This window comes from Aplidium turbinatum, chromosome 14, assembly GCF_918807975.1.
Source record: "Aplidium turbinatum chromosome 14, kaAplTurb1.1, whole genome shotgun sequence".
Lineage (NCBI taxonomy): Eukaryota > Metazoa > Chordata > Ascidiacea > Aplousobranchia > Polyclinidae > Aplidium > Aplidium turbinatum.
Genome location: NC_137485.1, coordinates 16,900,201 through 16,926,145, shown reverse-complemented (window position 1 = coordinate 16,926,145; position 25,945 = coordinate 16,900,201). Strand labels below are relative to the sequence as shown.

General features: G+C 39.9%; 1 protein-coding gene and 10 non-coding genes across 11 annotated transcripts in view; all 11 read left to right on the top strand.

The window, feature by feature from the left end:
* LOC145782763 (patatin-like phospholipase domain-containing protein 6) overlaps positions 1–7,714 on the top strand; it is a 35,027-nt gene extending 27,313 nt beyond the window's left edge. The window contains exons 24-32 of the mRNA XM_082594525.1: positions 395–624; positions 714–783; positions 3,243–3,359; positions 3,898–4,049; positions 4,627–4,763; positions 5,350–5,479; positions 5,726–5,804; positions 6,142–6,254; positions 6,681–7,714. Coding sequence (XP_082450651.1) covers positions 395–624; positions 714–783; positions 3,243–3,359; positions 3,898–4,049; positions 4,627–4,763; positions 5,350–5,479; positions 5,726–5,804; positions 6,142–6,254; positions 6,681–6,863 — 1,211 coding nt within the window. The 3' untranslated portion in view covers positions 6,864–7,714. The remainder of the gene's footprint in view (positions 1–394; positions 625–713; positions 784–3,242; positions 3,360–3,897; positions 4,050–4,626; positions 4,764–5,349; positions 5,480–5,725; positions 5,805–6,141; positions 6,255–6,680) is intronic.
* A 6,546-nt stretch (positions 7,715–14,260) lies between these two features.
* Trnam-cau (transfer RNA methionine (anticodon CAU)) lies at positions 14,261–14,332 on the top strand. The gene has a single exon. It is a non-coding gene; the product is annotated as a tRNA-Met (tRNA).
* Positions 14,333–18,973: 4,641 nt separating this feature from the next.
* On the top strand, positions 18,974–19,045 carry Trnam-cau (transfer RNA methionine (anticodon CAU)). Its single transcript has one exon. It is a non-coding gene; the product is annotated as a tRNA-Met (tRNA).
* A 4-nt stretch (positions 19,046–19,049) lies between these two features.
* On the top strand, positions 19,050–19,121 carry Trnah-gug (transfer RNA histidin (anticodon GUG)). The gene has a single exon. It is a non-coding gene; the product is annotated as a tRNA-His (tRNA).
* Positions 19,122–19,453: 332 nt separating this feature from the next.
* On the top strand, positions 19,454–19,525 carry Trnam-cau (transfer RNA methionine (anticodon CAU)). Its single transcript has one exon. It is a non-coding gene; the product is annotated as a tRNA-Met (tRNA).
* A 409-nt stretch (positions 19,526–19,934) lies between these two features.
* Positions 19,935–20,006, top strand: Trnam-cau (transfer RNA methionine (anticodon CAU)). The gene has a single exon. It is a non-coding gene; the product is annotated as a tRNA-Met (tRNA).
* Positions 20,007–20,892: 886 nt separating this feature from the next.
* Positions 20,893–20,964, top strand: Trnah-gug (transfer RNA histidin (anticodon GUG)). Its single transcript has one exon. It is a non-coding gene; the product is annotated as a tRNA-His (tRNA).
* Positions 20,965–21,852: 888 nt separating this feature from the next.
* Trnah-gug (transfer RNA histidin (anticodon GUG)) lies at positions 21,853–21,924 on the top strand. Its single transcript has one exon. It is a non-coding gene; the product is annotated as a tRNA-His (tRNA).
* Positions 21,925–22,737: 813 nt separating this feature from the next.
* Positions 22,738–22,809, top strand: Trnam-cau (transfer RNA methionine (anticodon CAU)). Its single transcript has one exon. It is a non-coding gene; the product is annotated as a tRNA-Met (tRNA).
* An 886-nt stretch (positions 22,810–23,695) lies between these two features.
* Trnah-gug (transfer RNA histidin (anticodon GUG)) lies at positions 23,696–23,767 on the top strand. Its single transcript has one exon. It is a non-coding gene; the product is annotated as a tRNA-His (tRNA).
* An 888-nt stretch (positions 23,768–24,655) lies between these two features.
* Positions 24,656–24,727, top strand: Trnah-gug (transfer RNA histidin (anticodon GUG)). The gene has a single exon. It is a non-coding gene; the product is annotated as a tRNA-His (tRNA).
* The last annotated feature ends 1,218 nt before the right edge of the window (positions 24,728–25,945 follow it).

The window sequence follows — 25,945 nt, the reverse complement described above, 5'->3', positions numbered from 1 at the left end:
TTACCAAAAAAATTTGCTCTCTTTTCGCTTGCCAGGTCCGCCATCACATTTTCAAAGATCTAGAGGTTCGCCCTGAGATAAAAAAAAGTTTCGGCTTAGGGTATCGGAAGTTGTGAAAAAATCGATAAAGTGCTCTTTGACTGAATGAAATTTACCGAAGTAATCTCTGTGAATATAACACTTTGTTAGAGACCAGTTATTTTTTTTTACATGCCAGCCAACAAAAGTTACTCTTTGTTACATTGGTTGAATTTCTAGCGATAATGTATATGAAGGCGACGTTTACTGACTGCAATAAAACAGCAACCAAAATTTCATGAACCTGAAACTCATTACAAGTAACACTGAAATGTACCATGCACCTTCAGTCCTTTATCAACCCTCTTCTGAACAGGAATACCCTTTGACATGGTGGGCGGTACGTCCATCGGTGCCTTCATTGGGGGACTATGGGCAGCCCACAGGGACATAGAGACCGTCAGGGAGCGAACCTTGATCTTATGCAAAGACATGGGTTCCATATTGTCCAAGCTGTTCGACCTGACCTACCCTTTCACGTCAATGTTCAGTGGCAGTGCTTTCAACAAGGCGATCAAGCAAGTGTACGAGGACATTCAGATAGAGGTGAGAAAACAATGTCTGCTTTAACTTTCTTAACTTTTTTTTGCAAAATGATGTTTTTTCTTTGGTAACGTTTTTTGTACGTTGATTAGGATCTGTGGATTCCCTACTTCACAATTACAACCGACATTACGTCATCAGAAATGAAGGTCCACACCGACGGTAAGATTTTGGCTTGGGCTAACTTTGCTTCACGTAACAAAAACCTTTCACTTTGTAAATGTCACCCCTTCATTCTGACATTGCTCCTTAGCCTTTACATTGTCACCCAGACAGCAAAATCTGTCTTTTTTTACTGTAGACGTTGAATCAATGTAAAAATGGCGGATTTTGCTGCTTTTTTATCGCTTCAACGTCACTAGACGTTGAAATGATGTCAAATTGCATCTGCTTTGGCTGTGTACTGTATATAACTGAGGGTAATATTGTTGGTGCCAGGGAAGAGCGATGTAGCATTGCATTGGCATTGGCATCATATTTCGCTATTTCTAATTGCTTTAGCAACGTGATTTTGAAAATCGCTCGATGTTTTTAAAAGTAAACATCTTTTTTGTCACTTTCTGTAATCACACCTTTGGAATGTTGCAGATTATTTTGCACTGATTACAATTGAAAGTTTTATTTACACAGTTACATGCACTGAATGACGACCCTCTTCCTTCAACTAACTTGACAGGCGTTTTTTTGCAGCCTGGCGTTTTTATGCATCATGTCTGTTTTAAAATGATAGTTTTACGTAGTTTCGACATGTTTTTGGCGCTTTATAGACATATCAACTGATAATTTACCTCAGTGTTTGCTTGTTTTCCACTTGTAAGATTTAGTTGGCTGTTTATCTAAAATACTTCGGCAATAAATACAGTGTTTACAAATTACAGGAATTTTTTGAGTTTAGTCAGAAAAGAGTTTTCGTTAGTAGAATTTTTTAGTTTTAATTTTGATTTAATACTGTAATTTTATGTTCAACATTATTTCTGAAATTGTTATACTGAAGTTTTTTTCATATATGTTTCTGGTACATCAAAGTAATCTATCACTTCTCAAAGCTCGAATCGTAAAATTTACATTGTAAATCCGAAGAGATCTTTTCTCCATGTAAATCTCACCCGAATGCATCATGAAGTAATGTAGAATAGACCGACACGTGGTTCATTAAATTGAACTAAACAACTGCAGGTTTTCTATGGAAGTTTGTAAGAGCAAGCATGACTTACCATCCCCTTCTCCCCCCACTCTGTGACCCCCGCGACGGTCACCTCCTATTGGATGGGTGTTATGTAAACAACCTTCCAGGCATGTCTAAATATTACAACGCAGAATCGCCACCACTGAACCCACACTGAATATGCGGAAGTTTACAAACATTTTTTTTTTTCTAAATCTTTAAAGCAAGAATATCTGTTCTAGTGTGTAAAAAATATTATTTTTTTATCGATACGTCATGGTAAATGCATCTGTGAACATGTTTACACAGTTTTTTTGTTACACATCTTTCAAATTAATTCGATCATTATAAGGATTTACGGAACACAAGGCCATTTGATACTTGCCCAAGAAAATATGTCTAATACTGAGAATACGATTTTCTCATTTGATTGGTCGCATGCATGCTGTTTGATGAATCGTTGCATTTTGGTTAATTAAAAAAACAGCTTTTTTGTAAATCCCGCTCTGTTTATTTTTTCTCATGAACAAGCACCTTGTTTGCAATGAAGACTTAAAAAGCAAAAAGCTCATTGCTTTGCAGTTTGCAGTTGATTGTTACTGGACAAAACAAGCATGCTGGGCGCACTGCTTGATTAATTGTCATTAGTTGTAAGCATGGTCCCACGATGAAGGCCCAAATTTCTCTTGCACACATTCATTTATTTTATAAGTGGCTCTTCAATATGACTCCATTTTCTCACTTCCTCGGGGGCTTTCCCACATACAACGCAAAATGCGTCAAATCCCAGCCAGTAAATCCTCGCTTTTTACATCGATTCAAAGTCTGTTCCTGTCATTATAAAATGAAATTTGAATCAATATAAAAATCGACTGACTCCTCGTTAAGATGTGATAGAAACATAAAAGTCCGTAGACGCGAAAATTTAATGAAAATAAAAGACATCCCAATTAGACATGGCCTTCCTTGGTTTTCAGGTGACAAAATGTCGTCTTCAAATTATAAAAAATGAGAAACATAAGCCTATATGTTCGAACTTTTATGCGGTTATACATCAGCTATGTGCTGGGGGATAGGTGGGGTGACTATACTTGTTAGAGCCTCCACTTTCTGTTTCCCATCCAGCTGTTCCGTTCAGATGATAGTGGATATAAGCTGAAGGATAGTGGGGTGGAGGTGCAGGCTGGCTGGTTTTGTTTAGCATGACGGTTGCACGAATGCACGGTGTAACTTACAGGGTGGGGTACAAGAGGCCTTTTGTCGTCTACTTCAAAACGTCAGCAATACCAGATGGTATAGGATAGACCTTTAGTTCTAAAGGCTCTTGTACGACAATTTACGTCGTTATATTAATGCATGCTTAAGCTTTTGTTGTCAAACTCCCTATTTTGCACCGTTTTCTTAGCGTAATTTTGACGGATTTAAGCTGCAACGACATCTATCGCATGTTCTTCAGGTTGGTTGTGGAGATACGTTCGGTCAAGCATGTCTTTGTCCGGCTACCTGCCCCCTTTGTGTGATCCCAAAGATGGCCATTTGTTGATGGACGGTGGCTACATTAATAATCTCCCAGGTAGGGACGGTCCAGTGGTGGCGATTTTGATTTTTTTTGTTCTATTTGTAGCATAGAAAGCACAGGTTTCTATTAAAAATAAAATTTCGCTTTGTGTTTGGTTTGTCAGAATGTGTGTGTTTTACATGCTGTAGTGCTGCAATCAAGTACATTGTTACTATGAATCCATTCTCTCATCACTGATCGCTGAGCCAAAACAAAATGAACATCATTTTTGTAAACTCTTTGGTATAATCCCATTGGGTATTGAACCCGCTCCTGTTGAGCCAAAGGTAAGGACTCTGCACACTAAGCTGGTTGTGCGATCAGTTTTATTACAATATTGGCTTGTCGAATTATTATTTTTATGTATAAATTCTTTTTTTTGCTGATGTTGGTATTTTTCATGTACAGGCATTGTCTCGTAGTAAAAATTGTAAATTAATCTTAGTGTAGGTTTTTTTGCTTGTTTATAGCTTTTTTGTACTCCACATGACTTGCATCTTTGCAACGCTCAACTTGACTCCTCTTACTAACTTTTTCTTCCTGATTCTTCAAGGTGATGTTGCGCATGCTCGTGGAGCTCGAAGAGTGATCGCTGTGGATGTGGGAGCTCAAGATGAGCAAGACTTTACAAACTACGGTGACAGCCTTTCCGGATGGTGGCTCCTGTGGAAGAGACTGAGCGGAAGGTGGACTGGTAGAGTCAAGGTGGTCACAAATTATATTTATTTACATTGGTGTTACGTAATTTTTAAAATACCTCTGCACATTACGATACGCTTCTTGCGTACCAGTGTGGTGCTGAGAGAATAGACTTTCGCATTGGCACTCTTAAGGATGCTGGTTCTATATCCACTGACGACATACTCAGCAATTCTTTTGAAATTCCTCAGATCTTTTTTTCTTTATCTGGAACCCATTCTAGTTTAGAATGTAAGCCTAAATCGATTTGTCCTTTGCATGTTATTTAAATTGATGCTCTCTTAAAAACCACAATAATGTGGTTAATTAATCTTATAACTATAACGATCTTCGAATATCCAATTTAATCTACAAATGTCTAAGCCACAATTTGTTAAGCTCTGCCTAAAAATGTCGGTATCTGTCGTGTTTGGAGAAAAAACAATATTTACTTTGCCTTGGCTGTGTGGAGCGAAATATTTTCAAAATTCTCATCGTTTTAAATCGACAAAAAATGTTTGATTTTGTTCCGAATCGCTTTTCACAGAGAAATTCACTGCACTTTGTTTCGAACAAACAACTTTTATTTTGCATTTATTTCAAGGTACCTGATTTGAATGACATCCAGTCTCGTCTATCTTACATCTCCTGCAACTACCTGCTTGAAAAAGTCATCCACTCAGAATACTGCTACTACGTGCGACCTCCCATTTCAACTTATAAAACACTAGAGTTCCATAAGTGAGTTTGCACTCAGTTGTAGCATGCCGCTAATAGAAGTTTCAATTTAATACAGTTTCACATTTTAGCAGTTTTCATTGCACCTTAGCCTTAGCCAACATTTGAGCACATTCCACATTTGAGCAGAGAACCGAAGGCGTCTGCAACTTCAGTTGAAAATACGAACTAATTTTGAATGTTTGTAAATAGGAAAAACGTCCACATCAAATTTACTTTCCTTAAATGTCCGATAGAGGCTCAATGACATAGAATAGACGTCAACCTACCAACTGGTTAGCTCTTATGACATGGGTTTCTCAGCGCGGGTGGAGTACGTTTGTTTGGAGTACATTGCCGAAGCAGCAACGATTGATTGTATGATGAATGCAAAATATCTGACGACTAAACTCGTGACGGATAATTTTATCGTTATAAAGTCGGCTAGGGAAAACAAAGTTGGACAAATCACCAACGCAGAACATAACCTGCCGATGTCTTTCTTTTGCCATCGACAACATTCGACAAAAGTTAATTTGGATAACTGCTTACTCGTCTGATCGGAGTTGCAAACTTGGTTTTTAACGGGAATCGATTCCTTTCCATTTAGACACCAAGAGCTCTTTGAAGTTGGCGTCAAACACGGTCAAGGAATATTCACTGAGGAGTGGTGCAAAACGTTTTGGAAAGATTTGCTTCAAGATCGCAGCAGCATCCCCGCCCAGCCCTCGTCGTCAAAGGTAGCTTTTTGTGGTTGCGTATGTAGTTAGTACAGTAGTTTTGTATGTTCTTTTTATAGTTTGAATTGTTTTATAGTTGTGTAGAGTCATAAACATACGTTGCGTTTGACGTCACAAGAACCAGCTGTTGCTTAGCAACTTTACGTCACGCTTTCTCAGGAAAGAACAACTTTGTGTCGAATTAGAACCGTTCACAGATTCTCTATGACCGAAAACTTTTACGTTTCTAAGACATTATAATTACAGGGTCGCTTGGACATTTCCTTTACCGATTTATCTGAAGTTGTGCAACTTGACGGCAAATCAGATATTCGTGTCTTATCAGGTATCCGTTTCTTACCAGTTCCGGTTAACCGTTATCTTTGCGTTTTGTTGCTTTTGTGCAACGTGCGTAATTAACAATCCGATCACACTGTCATTAGCTACGGTTGAAACTTTCTTACTTTCATATGGTTGAAGGCCTTGCAAGTGCACTGTGTAACATTGCTAGAGACAAGCACCAGAAGAGGCTTGCTTAGTTCCATTGTAGTTTACTTTCTATTCCACACTGCAGAGAAGAGCTCATTCGATGCGATTTTTGTTTTTTTGAAATACAGTGCCTCTCAGTCGTAACGTTTTCTTATCTCACTTTTGTGAACAAATGTTCGGAAAATTTTGTTCAGATTACGATTCAGACAACGAATTCGAGCTCGGATACGAATCTTCTCCTGAAGTCTTTTTCTCCACCTCCAGCCATCTCCGGAGGATGCGGAGCGAGCCGCACGACATGTACAAGGTAAGTAGTTAAGCAACCATTGTCGCTCTTCGTTGGCTGGATTGAATATCATAAAGTGAACAATTGCACATTGCTGCGAGTCTGGCCTATGGTTTATACCTAATGTGGCCAACTGCTAACCGTGCTAAAACGCTAACTGAAGTGAAGTAATACAAACGAACACAATACAATAAAAGCTATTTGATTAACCTTAACTGAAGATGATCTAGCTGCTGGTTGGTCGAAATCGATCTTTAGCTGTGTATGAATAAACTGACTAGTGTGAAAACAATTTCCTTTGTATTACAAGACATGTAACCGAGTCGTTCATATCAAGCTTTGTTGTGTGTTTTGACACCTGTCGGAAGATGTTTCATTTTCTGAAATGAAGTGCAATTTTTTAACAAATATTAACACAATTTCTCAACGCAACTGCTTTTCATCCAGCTCACTTCTTTATCCGACGTGGAAGGGTCCAGTGTTGCCCGAACCGGATCCGCGGACAGCTTCCACAGACTCCCACACGAGAGAAGTTGCTCTCTTGGAGAGGAGCGATCTGCAGCCATCATGGATTTTTCCACTGATGATGACGACGATACAGACAGTGGCAGAGCTTACCCTTCTTTATGAAATAACAAAGCCACCTTCACTACAATTTAACGTCTAAGAACGTTAAAATGATGAAAAACGGTTAAAATGTAACCGCTACTTTGCCTGGTGTTTTCCACGAATGAAATCTCCATACTGAAGATGCTATTTCTTTGCTCAAATTACGTTATTTGTCTTGCTTGTTTTTATTCGATTTGCATCCGTCTTTACGTTAGACTCTTTGGACCGCTTGGTCTTCTTTTTGTCTTCTTCCTGTCAGTATTCCGCAAAGTTTCGATCAAATGCGCAGACTATTCTTTAATTCAAAAATTTCTGTAAAACAATTTTTCAGTTTCAAGCTTTTGGTTTGCTGGTGACAAGTTAATTTCAAGTGAGATTTAATAATTATAGTATGGGGATAATGTGACAGAAAGTTAAATTTTTTATCAAATTTTTAGTACTGTGCTCTACTGTGCACTATACAGAAATGATTGTTTCAAACACAAACGATGTTATCAGAAGATATTTCGTTTTCTTGATTGTTCCTAACACTGTTCTTTTTGCTTTTTAACTAGCTGTCCCCAAGATATTTGAATTGCAAGCCACAGAAGTTTTCGATTTAAACATAAAACACAATTTCGAAATTCCGTTTGTACTTTTAGGTACCGCACCTGAAAACACTTGTGCTTTGCAGCATCAACTCCTGTTCAATCATAGTTTTGCTATGCATCCCATCTCCCTTTATTTGAAGTCTGAGACGATGTATTGAATTGTGCTCTTGCCCTGGACCCATGCACTGTTGTTGCATGGTTTGCCAAACAGGTCTTTCAATAAACACAAACTTCGTTTTTTTTGTCTGCGGAGAATTTAACAATAAACTTCTCATTACCAAGCTGGCTGTTTTTGCAAAGAATATACATCAATGAGGAAAAGGTTACACGCTATGCGAGTGTGCGTGCATTTAATTTCTTGGTGTATCTGTGTGCGTGCTCGTATTTTGAGCTTTTCTAGAATCATACTTCACCATGAAAATTTGCGAAATTAACCTTTCCGCAGACGTTGAATCAATGTGTTTGCAAACTTTCACAAGCAGTGGAAGCGTGCTGGGCCCATAACCCAGAGGTCGATGGATCGAAACCCAGGGATATCTAGAGAAGGGGATATGAAGGCTTTTATTACGTCTGACATTAGAAGGGCTTCTATTTATCGTAAATAATCTCTGTTTATGGTAAAATGACAATTGGCACATATAGTAATTTAATAAACTTTGTTATGACAACCAGCATTGCACTATTACCACCAGGTATGAATATTCAATGAATGCTCATAATCACTTCTTAATTCAACTATCCGTATACTTGCTTTACACCTAGCCAACTGCAAAGATTTTGTCAAAAAAACAGCTAACTGGTAACCTTTCAACTGTCTTTTCAAACAAGTATTCTTTAAATATGTTTTACATAACACTTGCTAACTGTCTTGTGTAGCTGAGTGTACCAGCTGCACTACAAAACTTTTTGCAATTTTAAAAAGAACTGCATGTTTAATGCAGTACCAACTACCGCCCTTCTAGTGTCATGAGAATCAGCAATTGCTTTGAGCCTTCGTATCCCCTTCTATAGATATCCCTGTCGAAACCATCCTCTGCTACATCGCTGTGATCGTATAGTGGTTAGTACTTCACGTTGTGGTCGTGACAACCCACGTTCGAATCCTGGTCACAACAGTTAATGCTCGCTTTGCAAAACACAACAAGGGAATGTGAAATGGTAGGCTAATGCACAATTCGATCGGTTGCTTTCGCTTATTTCAACTACTCGATTGTTTGTCAGCTTGGTTTCTGGCAGATTATCTTTATAAGATTGACATTTGCTTATCAAGTTTATCATTTGCATGCAAGAAGTTTTTGGAACTGAGCTTCCAAAGTTGTCTTAGGCATAGACTCATCGACAGGGGTGTATTCCTAGCATTTTATTTGGGGGGGCTCTACACCTAGCTGTGTTATTAACAAAGCATGTATAAGTAATTGGTGTTGATGAGCCAACAATCTTTACCTTTCTTTTTAAAGAAGAAACACTGTTTAGTTTGTTTTTATTTTTGAAGAAGTGAACATCATATCGAAAAACAACCCATGCTAAAAGATAGCTTGAAGTACAGAAAAGGTAGAAGCAATAAAACGTGATTGAATCCGAAATAAAATTATAAGTTTGAAATTTGGCTTGGTTGCTACACTGTAATCTCCTTTGCTTTTTCTTTACTGCGTAAGCTTAGGCTACACTTGAAACTTGTTTTGCATGAGCTAATTTCAATCTCTTAACTCAATTGTAGGCCACTCATTTGTATGAGCCAATTCTAAGCAAACTTGCAAAAAAATTGACTGTAGGAAAGTGAGAAAATGCATCTCCTGAAATGAGCGCTTGTGTTTGCAGGTTTGCGAGTAAGAACGAATATGCTGTCAATGTGGCACTTAAACTAAAATCTCATTTAGTTATTAACGAACAGTAGGCTACAACTCCAAATAGGCCTACAGCAAAAGCATATTACAAACGAGATTATATAAAACGAATATCCTGTCTGCTTAAGTCTTTGGTTTTATGGGCTAAGTTGTAAGCACCACGACAGTCTTTGACTTTAGCCAGCAAACAGTTTTTGCACAGATCTGAGTTCATTTAATGTGGGCAGCTTAGCGTGCTGTGAACCTGACAGAGTATCAACCTGAGCGTCCACAGCCGATCGATGAGTCTGCAACCACTTCTGAGTTGCCGCAGTTCCATTCCATATTTGAGGAGGTGGTCTACTGATGCTGATGAACAGTAGCGCACCCAGCATGGGGCTAAGGGGGCTCAAGCCCCCCCCAAACCCGCCACAAAAAATAAAGTTTTTGTATGTTCTCCATTTAAGTTATACCATATTTGCTTACAGGTTAGATATGAATAAGACACAACAATACAACAGGGTTGAGCATTATAACAATATATTTTACATATTTACAAATAGTTTTAACAGTCGAACGTTTACGGCTTAACTTTAAGCTCTCATCAGAAATCTGAAAATAAGTTAATTAAAAAATGCAATAAATTTCAACTTCTTCAAGGTAAATTTACATTAAGAAAAATCAACAACATAAATAACTACAAAAAAATGTGCACCACAGGGAACGTAATATATCAAGTAAATGTTAAGAAAAATGGACGCGCCTCCAGCAAATAATTGTTTGTTTGAATTTGGGTTGTAGCGTTAACAGTGCTTCCTGAATTTTGGTGTCAAATTGGGATTTGCCTTTGCGTAAAATTTTAAATGAGTCAGCAGAGAATTTTTGATCTATGCAAAAAGAACTCTCCATGGTATGGTCTTTGATGGCATCTTTCTTCAACTCTATCTTAATACGAGCTGTTTTCGTATTCGGTTAGCACGTCACGGGCTATCTTAGTCCCGGGCTAATTAATCGCTAATAACGGGAGCTATGAAAATCACAGAGCCAAAATATTTTACAATAGCGATGTGTATTGTGCGTATAGAAATTAAATTTTTACCCAATAAATTTATTGAAATAAATTGTTTGAGATGAAAAGACGTCAGAAAGTCGGTTTTTATTCTATTTTCCCAAAAATAGCTTCAAAATTGAAAGTTTTGAATTAAAACATAAAGTAATGCTATACTAAACAAAAAATTACCTTTGCTCATAAATATAAGGCATTTTTGGGCGTTTTTACATTTCAAAGTAATTGCAGTAACATTTATATTGCATTTACATTAAATTATATATATCTAGCATTGCACGAAAATTTCTATAGCCACCTGAGACGAAATGCTTATTATGAAATGACCAGTGTAGGTTTAAAAAATTCGCAAAGAACAAAAACTAAAAGTCAAGAAGTTTCTCATTTCTAGCATATTTCCTTTTGAGAAATATTTCACTACTAGAGTGGGGCGTCCTAATTAAACCCTGTATCGCTACAGCTAGGGTTAACTCCCTAAAGTTCAGATGCTCCCGTACTCTCGTGGTGTAAACCTGTATACGACATTGGAGCAGAGAGACGAAGGCGTCTGGAACTTTAATTGAAAATACGAACTAATTTTGAATGTTTTGTAAGTAGGAAAAATGTCCACATCAAATTTACTGTAAAATTAGTGTTTTGTTTCAAACTGTTTTCGCACTTATTTGTGTTGGCAAACGGAAAGCTAATTCTATTTTGTCAACATGACGAAAAAGTCGAGATATATAGAAGATTGCGAGAGTGGACGTAGGAATGAGGATGCTGATGGTGCTAGTAGCATGGGGTTCACTAGGCCAACTTGTAATCTGATTGAGAGAACGAATCTTGATGTATCGGCAACCGGTGGGTTGTGGGCCGTGAGTGCCTTTAAATATTAATAAAAGAGATGGGCATTGGCCTACTGTCAGTATTGTCGCAAATCACTCGGCCTAGATTTCTGAATTAGCCCCCCCTAAATTTTTTTCTGGGTGCGCTACTGCTGATGAACAATATTACTGAAACAAGTCATTTGGTCAGCCGTGATCGTAGCTGTGTGATGACCATCAATTTCATTTTCCTAAATCCAAGTTCGGCTTCAGCAGAACTTATAGCAATCATATTTAGTAGGCCTACTACGTGCATTGTAGTTGCGACGAGCAAAAGCGACCTTCAACTAATTAAAATGGCTATCTAATGCACAATTCGATCGGTTGATTTTGCTTATTTCAGCTACTCGACTGACATTTGACTAAAATTGACATTTGCTGATTTGCCTATCAAGTTTATTATTTGCATACAACAAATATTGCAATAAACATGTGTGTAAAAGATCCCAAAAGCAGTGTAGACCAACGATATCTTAATACACATTATGCAAAACACAGTTTCTATGATTTCTGCTACTTTGCACAACCAATCCAAACAAAATTATCAGAACCGAGCTTCAAAAGTTGTATTAGGCTAAGGTACGTAAAGACTCATCGATCAACCTACAACATCAATCAAGTGTTCTTTCAATTTATATAAACCCAGCTGTTTAAATGAAACATGTGCACGGTCATGAGATTGAAAAATAAGGTATTGTTTTCCAAAAGTCACCAGCAGAGTGGCACAGTGGAAGCGTGCTGGGCCCATAACCCAGAGGTCGATGGATCGAAACCATCCTCTGCTACAACGCTGTGATCGTATAGTGGTTAGTACTTCACGTTGTGACCGTGACAACCTAGCTTCGAATCCTGGTCACAGCAGTTGATGCTCGCTTTTGCAAAACACTACAAGGGAATGTGGAATAACAGGTTAATGCACAATTCGATCGGTTGACTTTGCTTATTTCAGCTACCCGATTGTTTGTCAGCTTTGTTCCTGGCAGATTATCTTTAGAAGATTGACATTTGCCTATCAAGTTTATCATTTGCCTACAACAAATATTGCAATAAACATGTGTGTAAAAGATCCCAAAAGCAGTGTAGACCAACGATATCTTAATACACAATATACAGTACAAAACTTCCTTTCTATGATTTCTGCTACTTTGCACAAGCAATGGACGAGTGGTTAGCGCATTGGGCTCGCAGTCGAGAGCCTGCATGTTTGACTCCAGTCACCCGCACTTGCTGTTGTTTCTCTGGGCAAGAAACTTTACGATAACTGCCTCTACCCACGCTTTTATGTGTGGCCCGCGGAAGGTATCAGCGCACAAGTATAACCAAAAGTACTTTTCTTGGGAAATTAGAAACATGAAGGCAAAAAATATTTTCCGGGAAGCATATTTTCGCTTTGCATACAATTCCACTGACCGACCAATCAGAATGTAGTTCTAGGTGGGAATTGCTTAAAGCTATTCCAATGCGATGACCAGCCACACTGTCCCAGTGGTTGATTAAAACGCGTACAAAGTGGAATTATTATGCTTATGAAAATATTTAGCTTAGTACAGCAAAATGTTGTTAATCAACAATTCTTGCCATGCTGATAAGCACCGCAAGTGATAGTTGTCTAATAGTAATCAAAGAAAGACGGTTTTATAGACTCTCGCAAAAAGGATGCAAAACCAACTCATTGCTTGGTTAGAGGGAACACTGTTCATGAGTTAAGATAGAAACGTTTTTTCGGTGATTTCCACAAGCGTTTGTTTCATGGTGCGTGTTTTTTTTCTCCCTGTTATTGGAGCCTATTTTTGCTGATATGTTTACAAGTCACTATTGTTGCCTGTATTGCGATTCAGTGGCGTAGGTAAGGGAAGGAGCGCCCCATGCGGCACGTCTGGTGGCGGCACTTTCAGATTACGATTTTTGATTATAATCTGATAAAAAACGCATTTCGTTTTCACATGCTTTTTCTTGAAGGGGCAGCAAAATCTGAATCCGCCCCGGGCGGCACATTCCCTAGCTGCGCCACTGAATGCGATGTGTCAAACATTTCCTTGTTTACTGAAACTGTTAATTGCAAGATATCTTTTGTGAAGCGAACTGACAACACCACTCTTGCTTGGCGATGAATATTCTGATGAAACCGCTTGCCTCGCTATAAGTGCGCAAAACAAGTGACCCCGTTTATTAGGCATTGTTAAAGAAGTCAAAAGTGTTGTTAAAGGAGTTTGGCCTGGCAGTAGCGTTGTTCGACTAATTTTTTTGCTGCGGTATTCTAAGATAAATATTAACAACATGTAACGCTGGATAATGGGTACGAAATGCGTTCTTTTCTAGCGTAAGAGTCATCCTACCTACAATTTTTTTAGTGCGGCCCGCCACAGCTCTCCTTAGTGCCAAAGTGGCCCGCATGCAAAAAAGGTTGGTGACCCCTGATTTAAATGAAACATGTGCAAGCTCATGAGTTTGGAAAATAAGGTAATGTTTTCCAAAGGTCACTAGCAGAGTGGCGAAGTGGAAGCGTGCTGGGCCCATAACCTAGAGATCGATGTATCGAAACCATCCTCTGCTACATCGCTGTGATCGTATAGTAGTTAGTACTTCACGTTGTGGCTGTGAAATCCCAGTTTCGAATCCTGGTCACAGCAATTGAAGCTCGCTTTTGCAAACCACTACAGACAGACTAATGTTTCAAAACACTACAGACAGGCTAATAACTCACGTTGTGGCCGTGACAACCCAGGTTCGAATCCTGGTCACAGCAATTGAAGCTTGCTTTTGCAAAACATTTCAAGGGAATGTGGAATGACAGGCTAACGCACAATTCGATCCGTTGCTTTTGCTTATTTCAGCTACTCGATTGTTTGTCAGGTTTGTTCCTGGCAGATTATCTTTAGAAGATTGACATTTGCCAATCAAGTTTATCATTTGCATGCAACAAATTTTCAGAACTGAGCTTCTAAAGTTGTCTTAGGCTAATACTCATCGATCAACTTACAACATTAATCAAGTGTTTTTTCAACCCAGCTGCTTAAATGAAACATGTGCAAGCTCATGAGATTAGTAAATAAGGCAATGCTTGCCAATTTTCACTAGCAGAGTGGCGCAGTGGAAGCGTGCTGGGCCCATAACCCAGAGGTCGATGGATCGAAACCATCCTCTGCTACATCCAGACCCGGATTTAAGGGGAGGCAGAGGGTGCAGGTTCCCCGGGCCCTTCGACTTTTGAAGGGCCCCCCTACGTGGAAAAAATGTGATTTTGTGTTTTTTTTTTGCTTGCAGCCTTTGAAGTTTTCGCAAAATGCTGTGCAGTGCTGGATTAATGCTACTGTAAACGTAGAGGAGGTATTTCGCGCCTTGGGCGCGACAAATTATTTTGCTCAAGGGCCCCCCGATCTAAAAGTGCCCCGGCCCCCCCATTAGCTAAATCCGGCCCTGGCTACATCGCTGTAATCGTATAGTGGTTAGTACTTCACGTTGTGGCCGTGACAACCCAGATTCGAATCCAGGTCACAGCAATTGAAGATCGCTTTTGCAAAGCACTATAAGGGAATGTGGAATGGAAGGCCAATGCACAATTCGATCGGTTGATTTTGCTTGTTTTAGCTACTCGATTGTTTGTCAGGTTTGTTTCTGGCAGATTATCTTTAGAAGATTGACATTTGCCAATCAAGTTTATCATTTGCATGCAACAAATTTTCAGAACTGAGCTTCTGTCACAGTTTCTTTCTATCTCTTACCAGGAAATAGTCTTGGAAAGGTTCAATGACGTAGTTTAATGGGTATAACCGAAAAGCAGTCAATTAAATGTCGAGTAAGTTCTACTGGTGAAATGATAATGAAAATTCTTGAAGGACTTTAACGAACGGCTTCTCAAATAACTCTAATTTTGAACACAATTCATATCAGCACCAATTCCTTTCTACTTGTATTCAATCACTTCAAATCTCAATCACCAATAGTTTCTGCACCTATTACCAAACCACAACTCATAACACAACTCTCATAATCAACTCATAATACAACTCTCATAATCAACTCAATAATCGCAACCATCAACTCATAATAATAATCCATCAATTTACACCACTATTTATAGCAGGTTTAAAGAAGTTTCTAGATTGTCACGTAGGGCAGAAGGTTCCAGAAAACACGCCACATAATAAAGATTTTGCAATCACAGAATCCACTAGTAAACATCCTTATGACATCATGACAAACGTCACTTGGCAATTATGAAAAACAAAACAACAGTCCAGGTTTGTTCTGAATGAATGTCCCGAATGCTCTGGAAACACGTTACATAATAATACAGACTTTGCAATCAAAGGTTACTTCAGGTCAATAACCGATGATAACATATAGCATAAGAATTTTACAGTCAAAACAGCACGCTCGATCAAGATACAAAGCAGCCCGACGCAAGGCCTTGCACATTGATTGTGACATACGCCCCCCCTTAGAATATTGTTGCAAACAATATAACAACACAATCGATACAAATCACGTTACAAAAACAATTAATTACTCAATAGAACAGTTCTCATTAGTCCATCGTTGCATGATCTACCAACGACAGCGTTTCTCAAAACAATAATTATCACGTTTACTGTGAGTTTCCAACGTCCTCAATGTCTTCAATGCACCGGCGAGCAAGATGACCCATCTTCTTCATCGGAAACACTTCCTCTCCGGACAGTCCTTGGCCAGATGACCTTCTTTGTGACAGTTGTAGCAAGCCTTTTCATCAAAAGGGCAGCTCCTGGCTATGTGTCCAATCTCCCCACATCGGTAGCAATGGTTGTCACGGCAATGTCTGTTTTTCGAATGTCCGCCGTCAGCAACGCACTCCCTGGCGAAGTGTCCGCGTCTACCGCATCTGTAGCAAACTCCAAATGGTCGTCGCCTGTCTCCTCTCCTTGGTTCTTCGCGCTCGTAATATCCGTGATCGTGAGATTGTCGCTGATTGTCTCCAGAATAATCTCGAGCAAAGTGACCATTCTTGCCACAAGAATAACAAGTAACTTCAGAATCTCTCTCAGTAATATTTCCGATTATAAGATCAACTAAAGGGTTTTGTAAACATAACGCTTTCACAGTCCCACTACAATACGGAGTTTCGATATATATCTTCGCTAACGGTCCTTGAATTGAAGTGTTATTTATCGACATCACATGGCCAGTTTTTCCCATTAACTGACTGTCGTAGAACCAGAATCACGTAAGACTTTTACCTTTTTGTTTCCAACTGTTCCATTCACTACTGGCAGGTAATCTTCAGGTATTATTTTTTGCAAGCATCTTTTTTCGTCTTCTTTACCGTTTTCTTCTCTAACTGATCATCTTCACCCGATCTCTCCTCCTCAAGCGCTGGTTCATGAATCATTATCGCACAACCACATCGATAAACGTCCGTGTCTTTTCCATTCTTCCCAGACTGATTGGATAGGGAAAACGACTTGTCCTTGCATTCCTTTGGTTCGTGTCCTTGCCTATTGCAACGATTGCACCACTTTCTCGATTCCTGATGATTTCTGTTAGTCTTCCTCCGGCAATTAACAGCCTTATGACCTAAGCCATTACAATTAAAACAACGTACTTCTCTTGGAACCGCACCTCTTTTAAAATTATTTGTTTGCTCCTCGTCATTATCGTATGACAACATCTCTTCGGTCGACAACTTCTCATCATGGGCAACTAAATACTGTTCCGCCACACTGGCTATGTCTTCTAAAGTCTTTGGACTTTTCTCCATTAAATAAACTGAAAGATCTTTTGAACATGAATCTGTAAATTGCAGAGTTGGGCAGTAGCGCGCTACTTTTTTGGTAAAAGTAGCAGTAGCGGCGCTAATTTTTAGTTGGAGTAGCGGCTGCAGTAGCGGCGTTAATTTTTTTTCCAAAGTAGCGGTAGCAGGAGAGGCGCTACTTTTTTTCAGTCGCATTCCCGCTACCCGCTACTTTTTAATTTAAATTGAAAAAAATGCTTGTTTTTTGGCAACACTGGAGTGGTCAAGCAGCTATTTAATCGATTTGGTTGCAAACTGCAAAGTTTCGGTCTTTTCTAGCTGACGTTGACTTCTTCGGCGAATCTTCTTGGTTATGAGACAATTGCTGTCTCGATTTGTTGTCATTCGCTTGATTGCAAGAATCAATTACCAGGGCTCACCACTAGGAGGTTGACAACTTGAGCCCCCTTCGGCGAATATCTTCGTGTCATGAAGCCTATCTGCCAGGCTTTAGACATTCTCCAGGGCGAGTCCAAGGCGTATTACGGAGTCTTGCTTCCAACCATTACAATTTGCGCGATGAAGTTGACCGAGATCAGTGATTTTGTGAGACTGTGAGGAGTTGAAAGTAAAAGTCCTTGAAGGGGTGAAGAAACGACTCAACAAGTGCTTCAACGACATGAAATGCGTTATGGCATTATGTCTTAATCCCTCCTTCAAGACGTCGTGGCTACAATTTCTGCACTACGTTTCCATGGATGATGCTGACGCACTGCAAGAAAAAGTCAAGACAGATGTAAATCGACTGTTGCGGGAGCCATCAAGCCAGGTTGATACCGAGAAGAGTGACACCAACACCAGTCACGACTCCGAGGATGAATTTTTTGGTGTGTTGGCGCCATCCCGTGAAACGTCGGTGCAGAAGGAAGCAGTAATTGTGGACGCCTTTTTTTCGGACAGGAGCAAGTAGGCTACTTGAGCTTTTCGAATACCGAGTTAAGTTAAAACATCTGTTCATCAAATATAACACCCCCATTCTATCCAGTGCTGCGATGGGAAGACTTTTCTTTGTTGGAAAAGATGTGCTTAAGCGAAAGCGGGCAGGACTAAGTGACTCCCATTTTGAAATAGTCGTGTTTTTGAAAAATGCGTAACCTAACAATAAATTTCCCTTAGAATGTGTTTTCTATAACGACGTTAAAATGACATCGTTAACATTCGTTTTCAAGGTTATTTTTGCTTCACTAGAGACTTGAGTGTTTCCTAGTGTCATTTTAGATAAAAGTAACAGAAGAAGTAGCGGTAGCGCGTGCTACTTTGGTCCGAGTAGCGGTAGCGGGTAGCGCGCTACTTTTGTAATTTGGTAGCGGGTAGCGGTAGCGCGTGCTATTTTGGCCCAAGTAGCGGTAGCGGGTAGCGCGCTACTTTAAAAGTAGCGGGTGCCCACCTCTGGTAAATTGTTCCTTAACTATAAGGTTTGCCAATCCGTCCAATGATTGTTCAGCACCCGAAAGTTCAAACTATTTTAACAAAAGGTTTCTTAGACGTTCAATAAATTGACCTGGGCTTTCGTGTCGTTCAGGCTTTGCCTCACGGAATATTTGAAGGTATCAGTGGAATCCGTGCTGGGCCCATAACCCAGAGGTCGATGGATCGAAACCATCCTCTGCTACATCGCTGTGATCGTATAGTGGTTGGTACTTTACGTTGTGGCCGTGACAACCCAGGTTCGAATCCTGGTCACAGCAGGTGATGTTCGTTTTTGCAAAACACTACAAGGGAATGTGGAATGGCAGGCCAATGCACAATTCGATCGGTTGCTTTTGCTTATTTCAGTTACCCGATTGTTTGTCAGGTTTGTTCTTGGCAGATTGTCTTTAGAAGATTGACATTTGCCTATCAAGTTTTATCATTTGCATGCAACAAATTTTCAGAACTGAGCTTCCAAAGTTGTCTTAGGCTAAAACTCATCGATCAACTTACAAGATTAATCAAGTGTTTTTTCAACCCAGCTGCTTAAATGAAACATGTGCAAGGTCATGAGGTTCCTAAATAAGGTAATGCTTTCCAACTTTCACTAGCAGAGTGGCGCAGTGGAAGCGTGCTGGGCCCATAACCCAGAGGTCGATGGATCGAAACCATCCTCTGCTACATCGCTGTGATCGTATAGTGGTTAGTACTTCACGTTGTGGCCGTGACAATCCAGGTTCGAATCCTGGTCACAGCAGGTGATGTTCGTTTTTGCAAAACCACTACAAGGGAATGTGGAATGGCAGGCCAATGCACAACTCGATCGGTTGCTTTTGCTTATTTCAGTTACCCGATTGTTTGTCAGGTTTGTTTCTGGCAGATTATCTTTAGAAGATTGACATTTGCCTATCAAGTTTTATCATTTGCATGCAACAAATTTTCAGAACTGAGCTTCCAAAGTTGTCTTAGGCTAAAACTCATCGATCAACTTACAACATTAATCAAGTGTTTTTTCAACCCAGCTGCTTAAATGAAACATGCGCAAGGTCATGAGATCCCTAAATAAGGTAATGTTTTCCAAATTTCACTAGCAGAGTGGCGCAGTGGAAGCGTGCTGGGCCCATAACCCAGAGGTCGATGGATCAAAACCATCCTCTGCTACATCGCTGTGATCGTATAGTGGTTAGTACTTCACGTTGTGGCCGTGACAACCCAGGTTTGAATCCTGGTCACAGCAGTTGATATTCGCTTTTGCAAAACACTACAAGGCAATGTGGAATGGCAGGCACAATTCGATCGACTAATTGCTTTTGCTTATTTCAGCTACCCGATTGTTTGTCAGGTTTGTTCCTGGCAGATTGTCTTTAGAAGATTGACATTTGACTATCAAATTTTTCATTTGCATGCAACAAATTTTCAGAACTGAGCCTCCAAAGTTGTCTTAGGCTAAAACTCATCGATCAACTTACAACATTAATCAAGTGTTTTTTCAACCTAACTGCTTAAATGAAACATGTGCAAGGTCATGAGATCCCTAAATAAAGTAGCCTAATGCTTTCCAAACTTCACTAGCAGAGTGGCGCAGTGGAAGCGTGCTGGGCCCATAACCCAGAGGTCGATGGATCGAAACCATCCTCTGCTACATCGCTGTGATCGTATAGTGGTTAGTAGGCTACTTCACATTGTGGCCGTGACAACCCAGGTTTGAATCCTGGTCACAGCAGTTGATGTTCGCTTTTGCAAAACACTACAAGGGAATGTGGAATGGAAGGCTAATGCACAATTCGATTAATTGCTTTTGCTTATTTCAGTTACCAGATTGTTTGTCAGGTTTGTTCCTGGCAGATTGTCTTTAGAAGATTGACATTTGCCTATCAAGTCTATCATTTGCATGCAACAAATTTTCAGAATTGAGCTTCCAAAGTTGTCCAAGGTCATGAGATCGCTAAATAAGGTAATGCTTTCCAACTCTCACTAGCAGAGTGGCGCAGTGGAAGCGTGCTGGGCCCATAACCCAGAGGTCGATGGATCAAAACCATCCTTTGCTATATCGCTGTGTTCGTATAGTGGTTATAGTACTTCACGTTGTGACCGTGACAACCCAGGTTCGAATCCTGGTCACAGCAGGTGATGTTCGCTTTTGCAAAACAAGGGAATGTGGAATGGCAGGCTAATGCACAATTCGATCGGTTGCTTTTGCTTATTTCAGTTACCCGATTGTTTGTCAGGTTTGTTCCTGGCAGATTTTCTTTAGAAGATTGACATTTGCCTATCAAGTTTTATCATTTGCATGGAACAAATTTTCAGAACTGAGCTTCCAAAGTTGTCTTAGGCTAAAACTCATCGATCAACTTACTACATTAATCAAGTGTTTTTTCAACCCAGCTGCTTAAATGAAACATGTGCAAGGTCATGAGATCACTAAATAAGGTAATGTTTTCCAACTTTCACTAGCAGAGTGGCGCAGTGGAAGCGTGCTGGGCCCATAACCCAGAGGTCGATGGATCGAAACCATCCTCTGTTACATCGCTGTGATCGTATAGTGGTTAGTACTTCACGTTGTGGCCGTGACAACCCAGGTTCGAATCCTGGTCACAGCAGGTGATGTTCGTTTTTGCAAAACACTACAAGGGAATATGGAATGGCAGGCCAATGCACAATTCGATCGGTTGCTTTTGCTTATTTCAGTTACCCGATTGTTTGTCAGGTTTCTTTCTGGCAGATTATCTTTAGAAGATTGACATTTGCCTATCAAGTTTTATCATTTGCATGCAACAAATTTTCAGAACTGAGCTTCCAAAGTTGTCTTAGGCTAAAACTCATCGATCAACTTACTACATTAATCAAGTGTTTTTTCAACCCAGCTGCTTAAATGAAACATGTGCAAGCTCATGAGATCCCTAAATAAGGTAATGCTTTCCAACTTTCACTCGCAGAGTGGCGCAGTGGAAGCGTGCTGGGCCCATAACCCAGAGGTCGATGGATCGAAGCCATCCTCTGCTACATCGCTGTGATCGTATAGTGGTTAGTACTTCACGTTGTGGCCGTGACAACCTAGCTTCGAATCCTGGTCACAGCAGTTGATGTTCGCTTTTGCAAAACACTACAAGGGAATGTAGAATGGAGGGCAAAATTCGATCGATTAATTGCTTTGGCTTATTTCAGCTACCCGATTGTTTGTCAGGTTTGTTCCTGGCAGATTGTCTTTAGAAGATTGACATTTGACTATCAAATTTTTCATTTGCATGCAACAAATTTTCAGAACTGAGCTTCCAAAGTTGTCTTAGGCTAAAACTCATCGATCAATTTACAACATTAATCAAGTGTTTTTTCAACCTAGCTGCTTAAATGAAACATGTGCAAGGTCATGAGATCCCTAAGTAAAGTAGCCTAATGCTTTCCAACTTTCACTTGCAGAGTGGCGCAGTGGAAGCGTGCTGGGACAATAACCCAGAGGTCGATGGATCGAAACCATCCTCTGCTACATCGCTGTGATCGTATAGTGGTTAGTACTTCACGTTGTGGCCGTGACAATCCAGGTTCGAATCCTGGTCACAGCAGGTGATGTTCGTTTTTGCAAAACCACTACAAGGGAATGTGGAATGGCAGGCCAATGCACAACTCGATCGGTTGCTTTTGCTTATTTCAGTTACCCGATTGTTTGTCAGGTTTGTTTCTGGCAGATTATCTTTAGAAGATTGACATTTGCCTATCAAGTTTTATCATTTGCATGCAACAAATTTTCAGAACTGAGCTTCCAAAGTTGTCTTAGGCTAAAACTCATCGATCAACTTACAACATTAATCAAGTGTTTTTTCAACCCAGCTGCTTAAATGAAACATGCGCAAGGTCATGAGATCCCTAAATAAGGTAATGTTTTCCAAATTTCACTAGCAGAGTGGCGCAGTGGAAGCGTGCTGGGCCCATAACCCAGAGGTCGATGGATCAAAACCATCCTCTGCTACATCGCTGTGATCGTATAGTGGTTAGTACTTCACGTTGTGGCCGTGACAACCCAGGTTTGAATCCTGGTCACAGCAGTTGATATTCGCTTTTGCAAAACACTACAAGGCAATGTGGAATGGCAGGCACAATTCGATCGACTAATTGCTTTTGCTTATTTCAGCTACCCGATTGTTTGTCAGGTTTGTTCCTGGCAGATTGTCTTTAGAAGATTGACATTTGACTATCAAATTTTTCATTTGCATGCAACAAATTTTCAGAACTGAGCCTCCAAAGTTGTCTTAGGCTAAAACTCATCGATCAACTTACAACATTAATCAAGTGTTTTTTCAACCTAACTGCTTAAATGAAACATGTGCAAGGTCATGAGATCCCTAAATAAAGTAGCCTAATGCTTTCCAAACTTCACTAGCAGAGTGGCGCAGTGGAAGCGTGCTGGGCCCATAACCCAGAGGTCGATGGATCGAAACCATCCTCTGCTACATCGCTGTGATCGTATAGTGGTTAGTAGGCTACTTCACATTGTGGCCGTGACAACCCAGGTTTGAATCCTGGTCACAGCAGTTGATGTTCGCTTTTGCAAAACACTACAAGGGAATGTGGAATGGAAGGCTAATGCACAATTCGATTAATTGCTTTTGCTTATTTCAGTTACCAGATTGTTTGTCAGGTTTGTTCCTGGCAGATTGTCTTTAGAAGATTGACATTTGCCTATCAAGTCTATCATTTGCATGCAACAAATTTTCAGAATTGAGCTTCCAAAGTTGTCCAAGGTCATGAGATCGCTAAATAAGGTAATGCTTTCCAACTCTCACTAGCAGAGTGGCGCAGTGGAAGCGTGCTGGGCCCATAACCCAGAGGTCGATGGATCAAAACCATCCTTTGCTATATCGCTGTGTTCGTATAGTGGTTATAGTACTTCACGTTGTGACCGTGACAACCCAGGTTCGAATCCTGGTCACAGCAGGTGATGTTCGCTTTTGCAAAACAAGGGAATGTGGAATGGCAGGCTAATGCACAATTCGATCGGTTGCTTTTGCTTATTTCAGTTACCCGATTGTTTGTCAGGTTTGTTCCTGGCAGATTTTCTTTAGAAGATTGACATTTGCCTATCAAGTTTTATCATTTGCATGGAACAAATTTTCAGAACTGAGCTTCCAAAGTTGTCTTAGGCTAAAACTCATCGATCAACTTACTACATTAATCAAGTGTTTTTTCAACCCAGCTGCTTAAATGAAACATGTGCAAGGTCATGAGATCACTAAATAAGGTAATGTTTTCCAACTTTCACTAGCAGAGTGGCGCAGTGGAAGCGTGCTGGGCCCATAACCCAGAGGTCGATGGATCGAAACCATCCTCTGTTACATCGCTGTGATCGTATAGTGGTTAGTACTTCACGTTGTGGCCGTGACAACCCAGGTTCGAATCCTGGTCACAGCAGGTGATGTTCGTTTTTGCAAAACACTACAAGGGAATATGGAATGGCAGGCCAATGCACAATTCGATCGGTTGCTTTTGCTTATTTCAGTTACCCGATTGTTTGTCAGGTTTCTTTCTGGCAGATTATCTTTAGAAGATTGACATTTGCCTATCAAGTTTTATCATTTGCATGCAACAAATTTTCAGAACTGAGCTTCCAAAGTTGTCTTAGGCTAAAACTCATCGATCAACTTACTACATTAATCAAGTGTTTTTTCAACCCAGCTGCTTAAATGAAACATGTGCAAGCTCATGAGATCCCTAAATAAGGTAATGCTTTCCAACTTTCACTCGCAGAGTGGCGCAGTGGAAGCGTGCTGGGCCCATAACCCAGAGGTCGATGGATCGAAGCCATCCTCTGCTACATCGCTGTGATCGTATAGTGGTTAGTACTTCACGTTGTGGCCGTGACAACCTAGCTTCGAATCCTGGTCACAGCAGTTGATGTTCGCTTTTGCAAAACACTACAAGGGAATGTAGAATGGAGGGCAAAATTCGATCGATTAATTGCTTTGGCTTATTTCAGCTACCCGATTGTTTGTCAGGTTTGTTCCTGGCAGATTGTCTTTAGAAGATTGACATTTGACTATCAAATTTTTCATTTGCATGCAACAAATTTTCAGAACTGAGCTTCCAAAGTTGTCTTAGGCTAAAACTCATCGATCAATTTACAACATTAATCAAGTGTTTTTTCAACCTAGCTGCTTAAATGAAACATGTGCAAGGTCATGAGATCCCTAAGTAAAGTAGCCTAATGCTTTCCAACTTTCACTTGCAGAGTGGCGCAGTGGAAGCGTGCTGGGACAATAACCCAGAGGTCGATGGATCGAAACCATCCTCTGCTACATCGCTGTGATCGTATAGTGGTTAGTACTTCACGTTGTGGCCGTGACAATCCAGGTTCGAATCCTGGTCACAGCAGTTGATGTTCGCTGTTGCAAAACACTACAAGGGAATGTGGAATGACAGGCTATGCACAATTCGATCGGTTGCTTTTGCTTATTTCAGTTACCCGATTGTTTGTCAGGTTTGTTCCTGGCAGATTGTCTTTAGAAGATTGACATTTGCCTATCAAGTTTTTCATTTGCATGCAACAAATTTTCAGAACTGAGCTTCCAAAGTTGTCTTAGGCTAAAACTCATCGATCAATTTACAACATTAATCAAGTGTTTTTTCAAGCCAGCTGCTTCACTCTTTCGCGACCACGGACGTATACACACGTCTTGAGATTTTAACCATGATGACCAAGGACGTATCCATACGTCCAAGTTTAAAACGTGTTTCAAGCAAAAAAAAATGTAAATGATGGCAGATCCATCCATAGTCTTTACCTGTCCTTATTCAATCTGCTGTATCTCCTAAAGCATTGTGCGCAGAAAAGAAGGAAAATTTTTCTAATGTGCAGAATTGTTTTGGCATTCGAATAAACTAAATATATTTTCATATTGTTGTACCATGCTTGGGTAGTAAAGATTATAATGAAGTATACTTTTCTGCCAATTTTTACTTTTTTTAGAAGTTAAAAAATATACCGTTTGGAAAGTTGCTAGTTGTAAGATTTTTGTTTGAATGTTTTAAATTTTATTGCAAAACTTTTCATCTTCGGGTAGCTGAAGATTAGGGTGGAGTGAAAAAACCTTTTTATAAAATTTTTATTAGCTTGGGTTGGAAAACTTGCCAATTACTACTAAAACTAGTTGTGCAAAATGAGAATGTAATCTGACGAGAGCTTGATCTGCCACCAGCCACTTGAAAATTTACCATTGGGCCATTCCGTGTCAATTCACACAGTCAAGAAATTCAACGTCTTCAATTTTTCTTAAATTTTACACACCTTTTCATTATTTTATATGATGAACACCTGCAAAATTTAAGTGAAATTTATTGAGAAACACGAAAGTTATAAAGCATTTAGTTTGGGGGGTCTGCCGAGGGGGCACAGTTTTTTTTATTTTTGGCCATGTTTGAGGTCCTATTACTGCTTAATAAAATTAGATAGGAACCCAATATTTTTACAGGTGATAGTACTGCTGACAAGTATTGAAAACACAACACCATTCACATTGTCACTTTAAAAGGTCAAAGGTCAAAGACATCCAAATGTGGCCGTTTCTAGCTCTCGGATAAAATTTTCCAAAA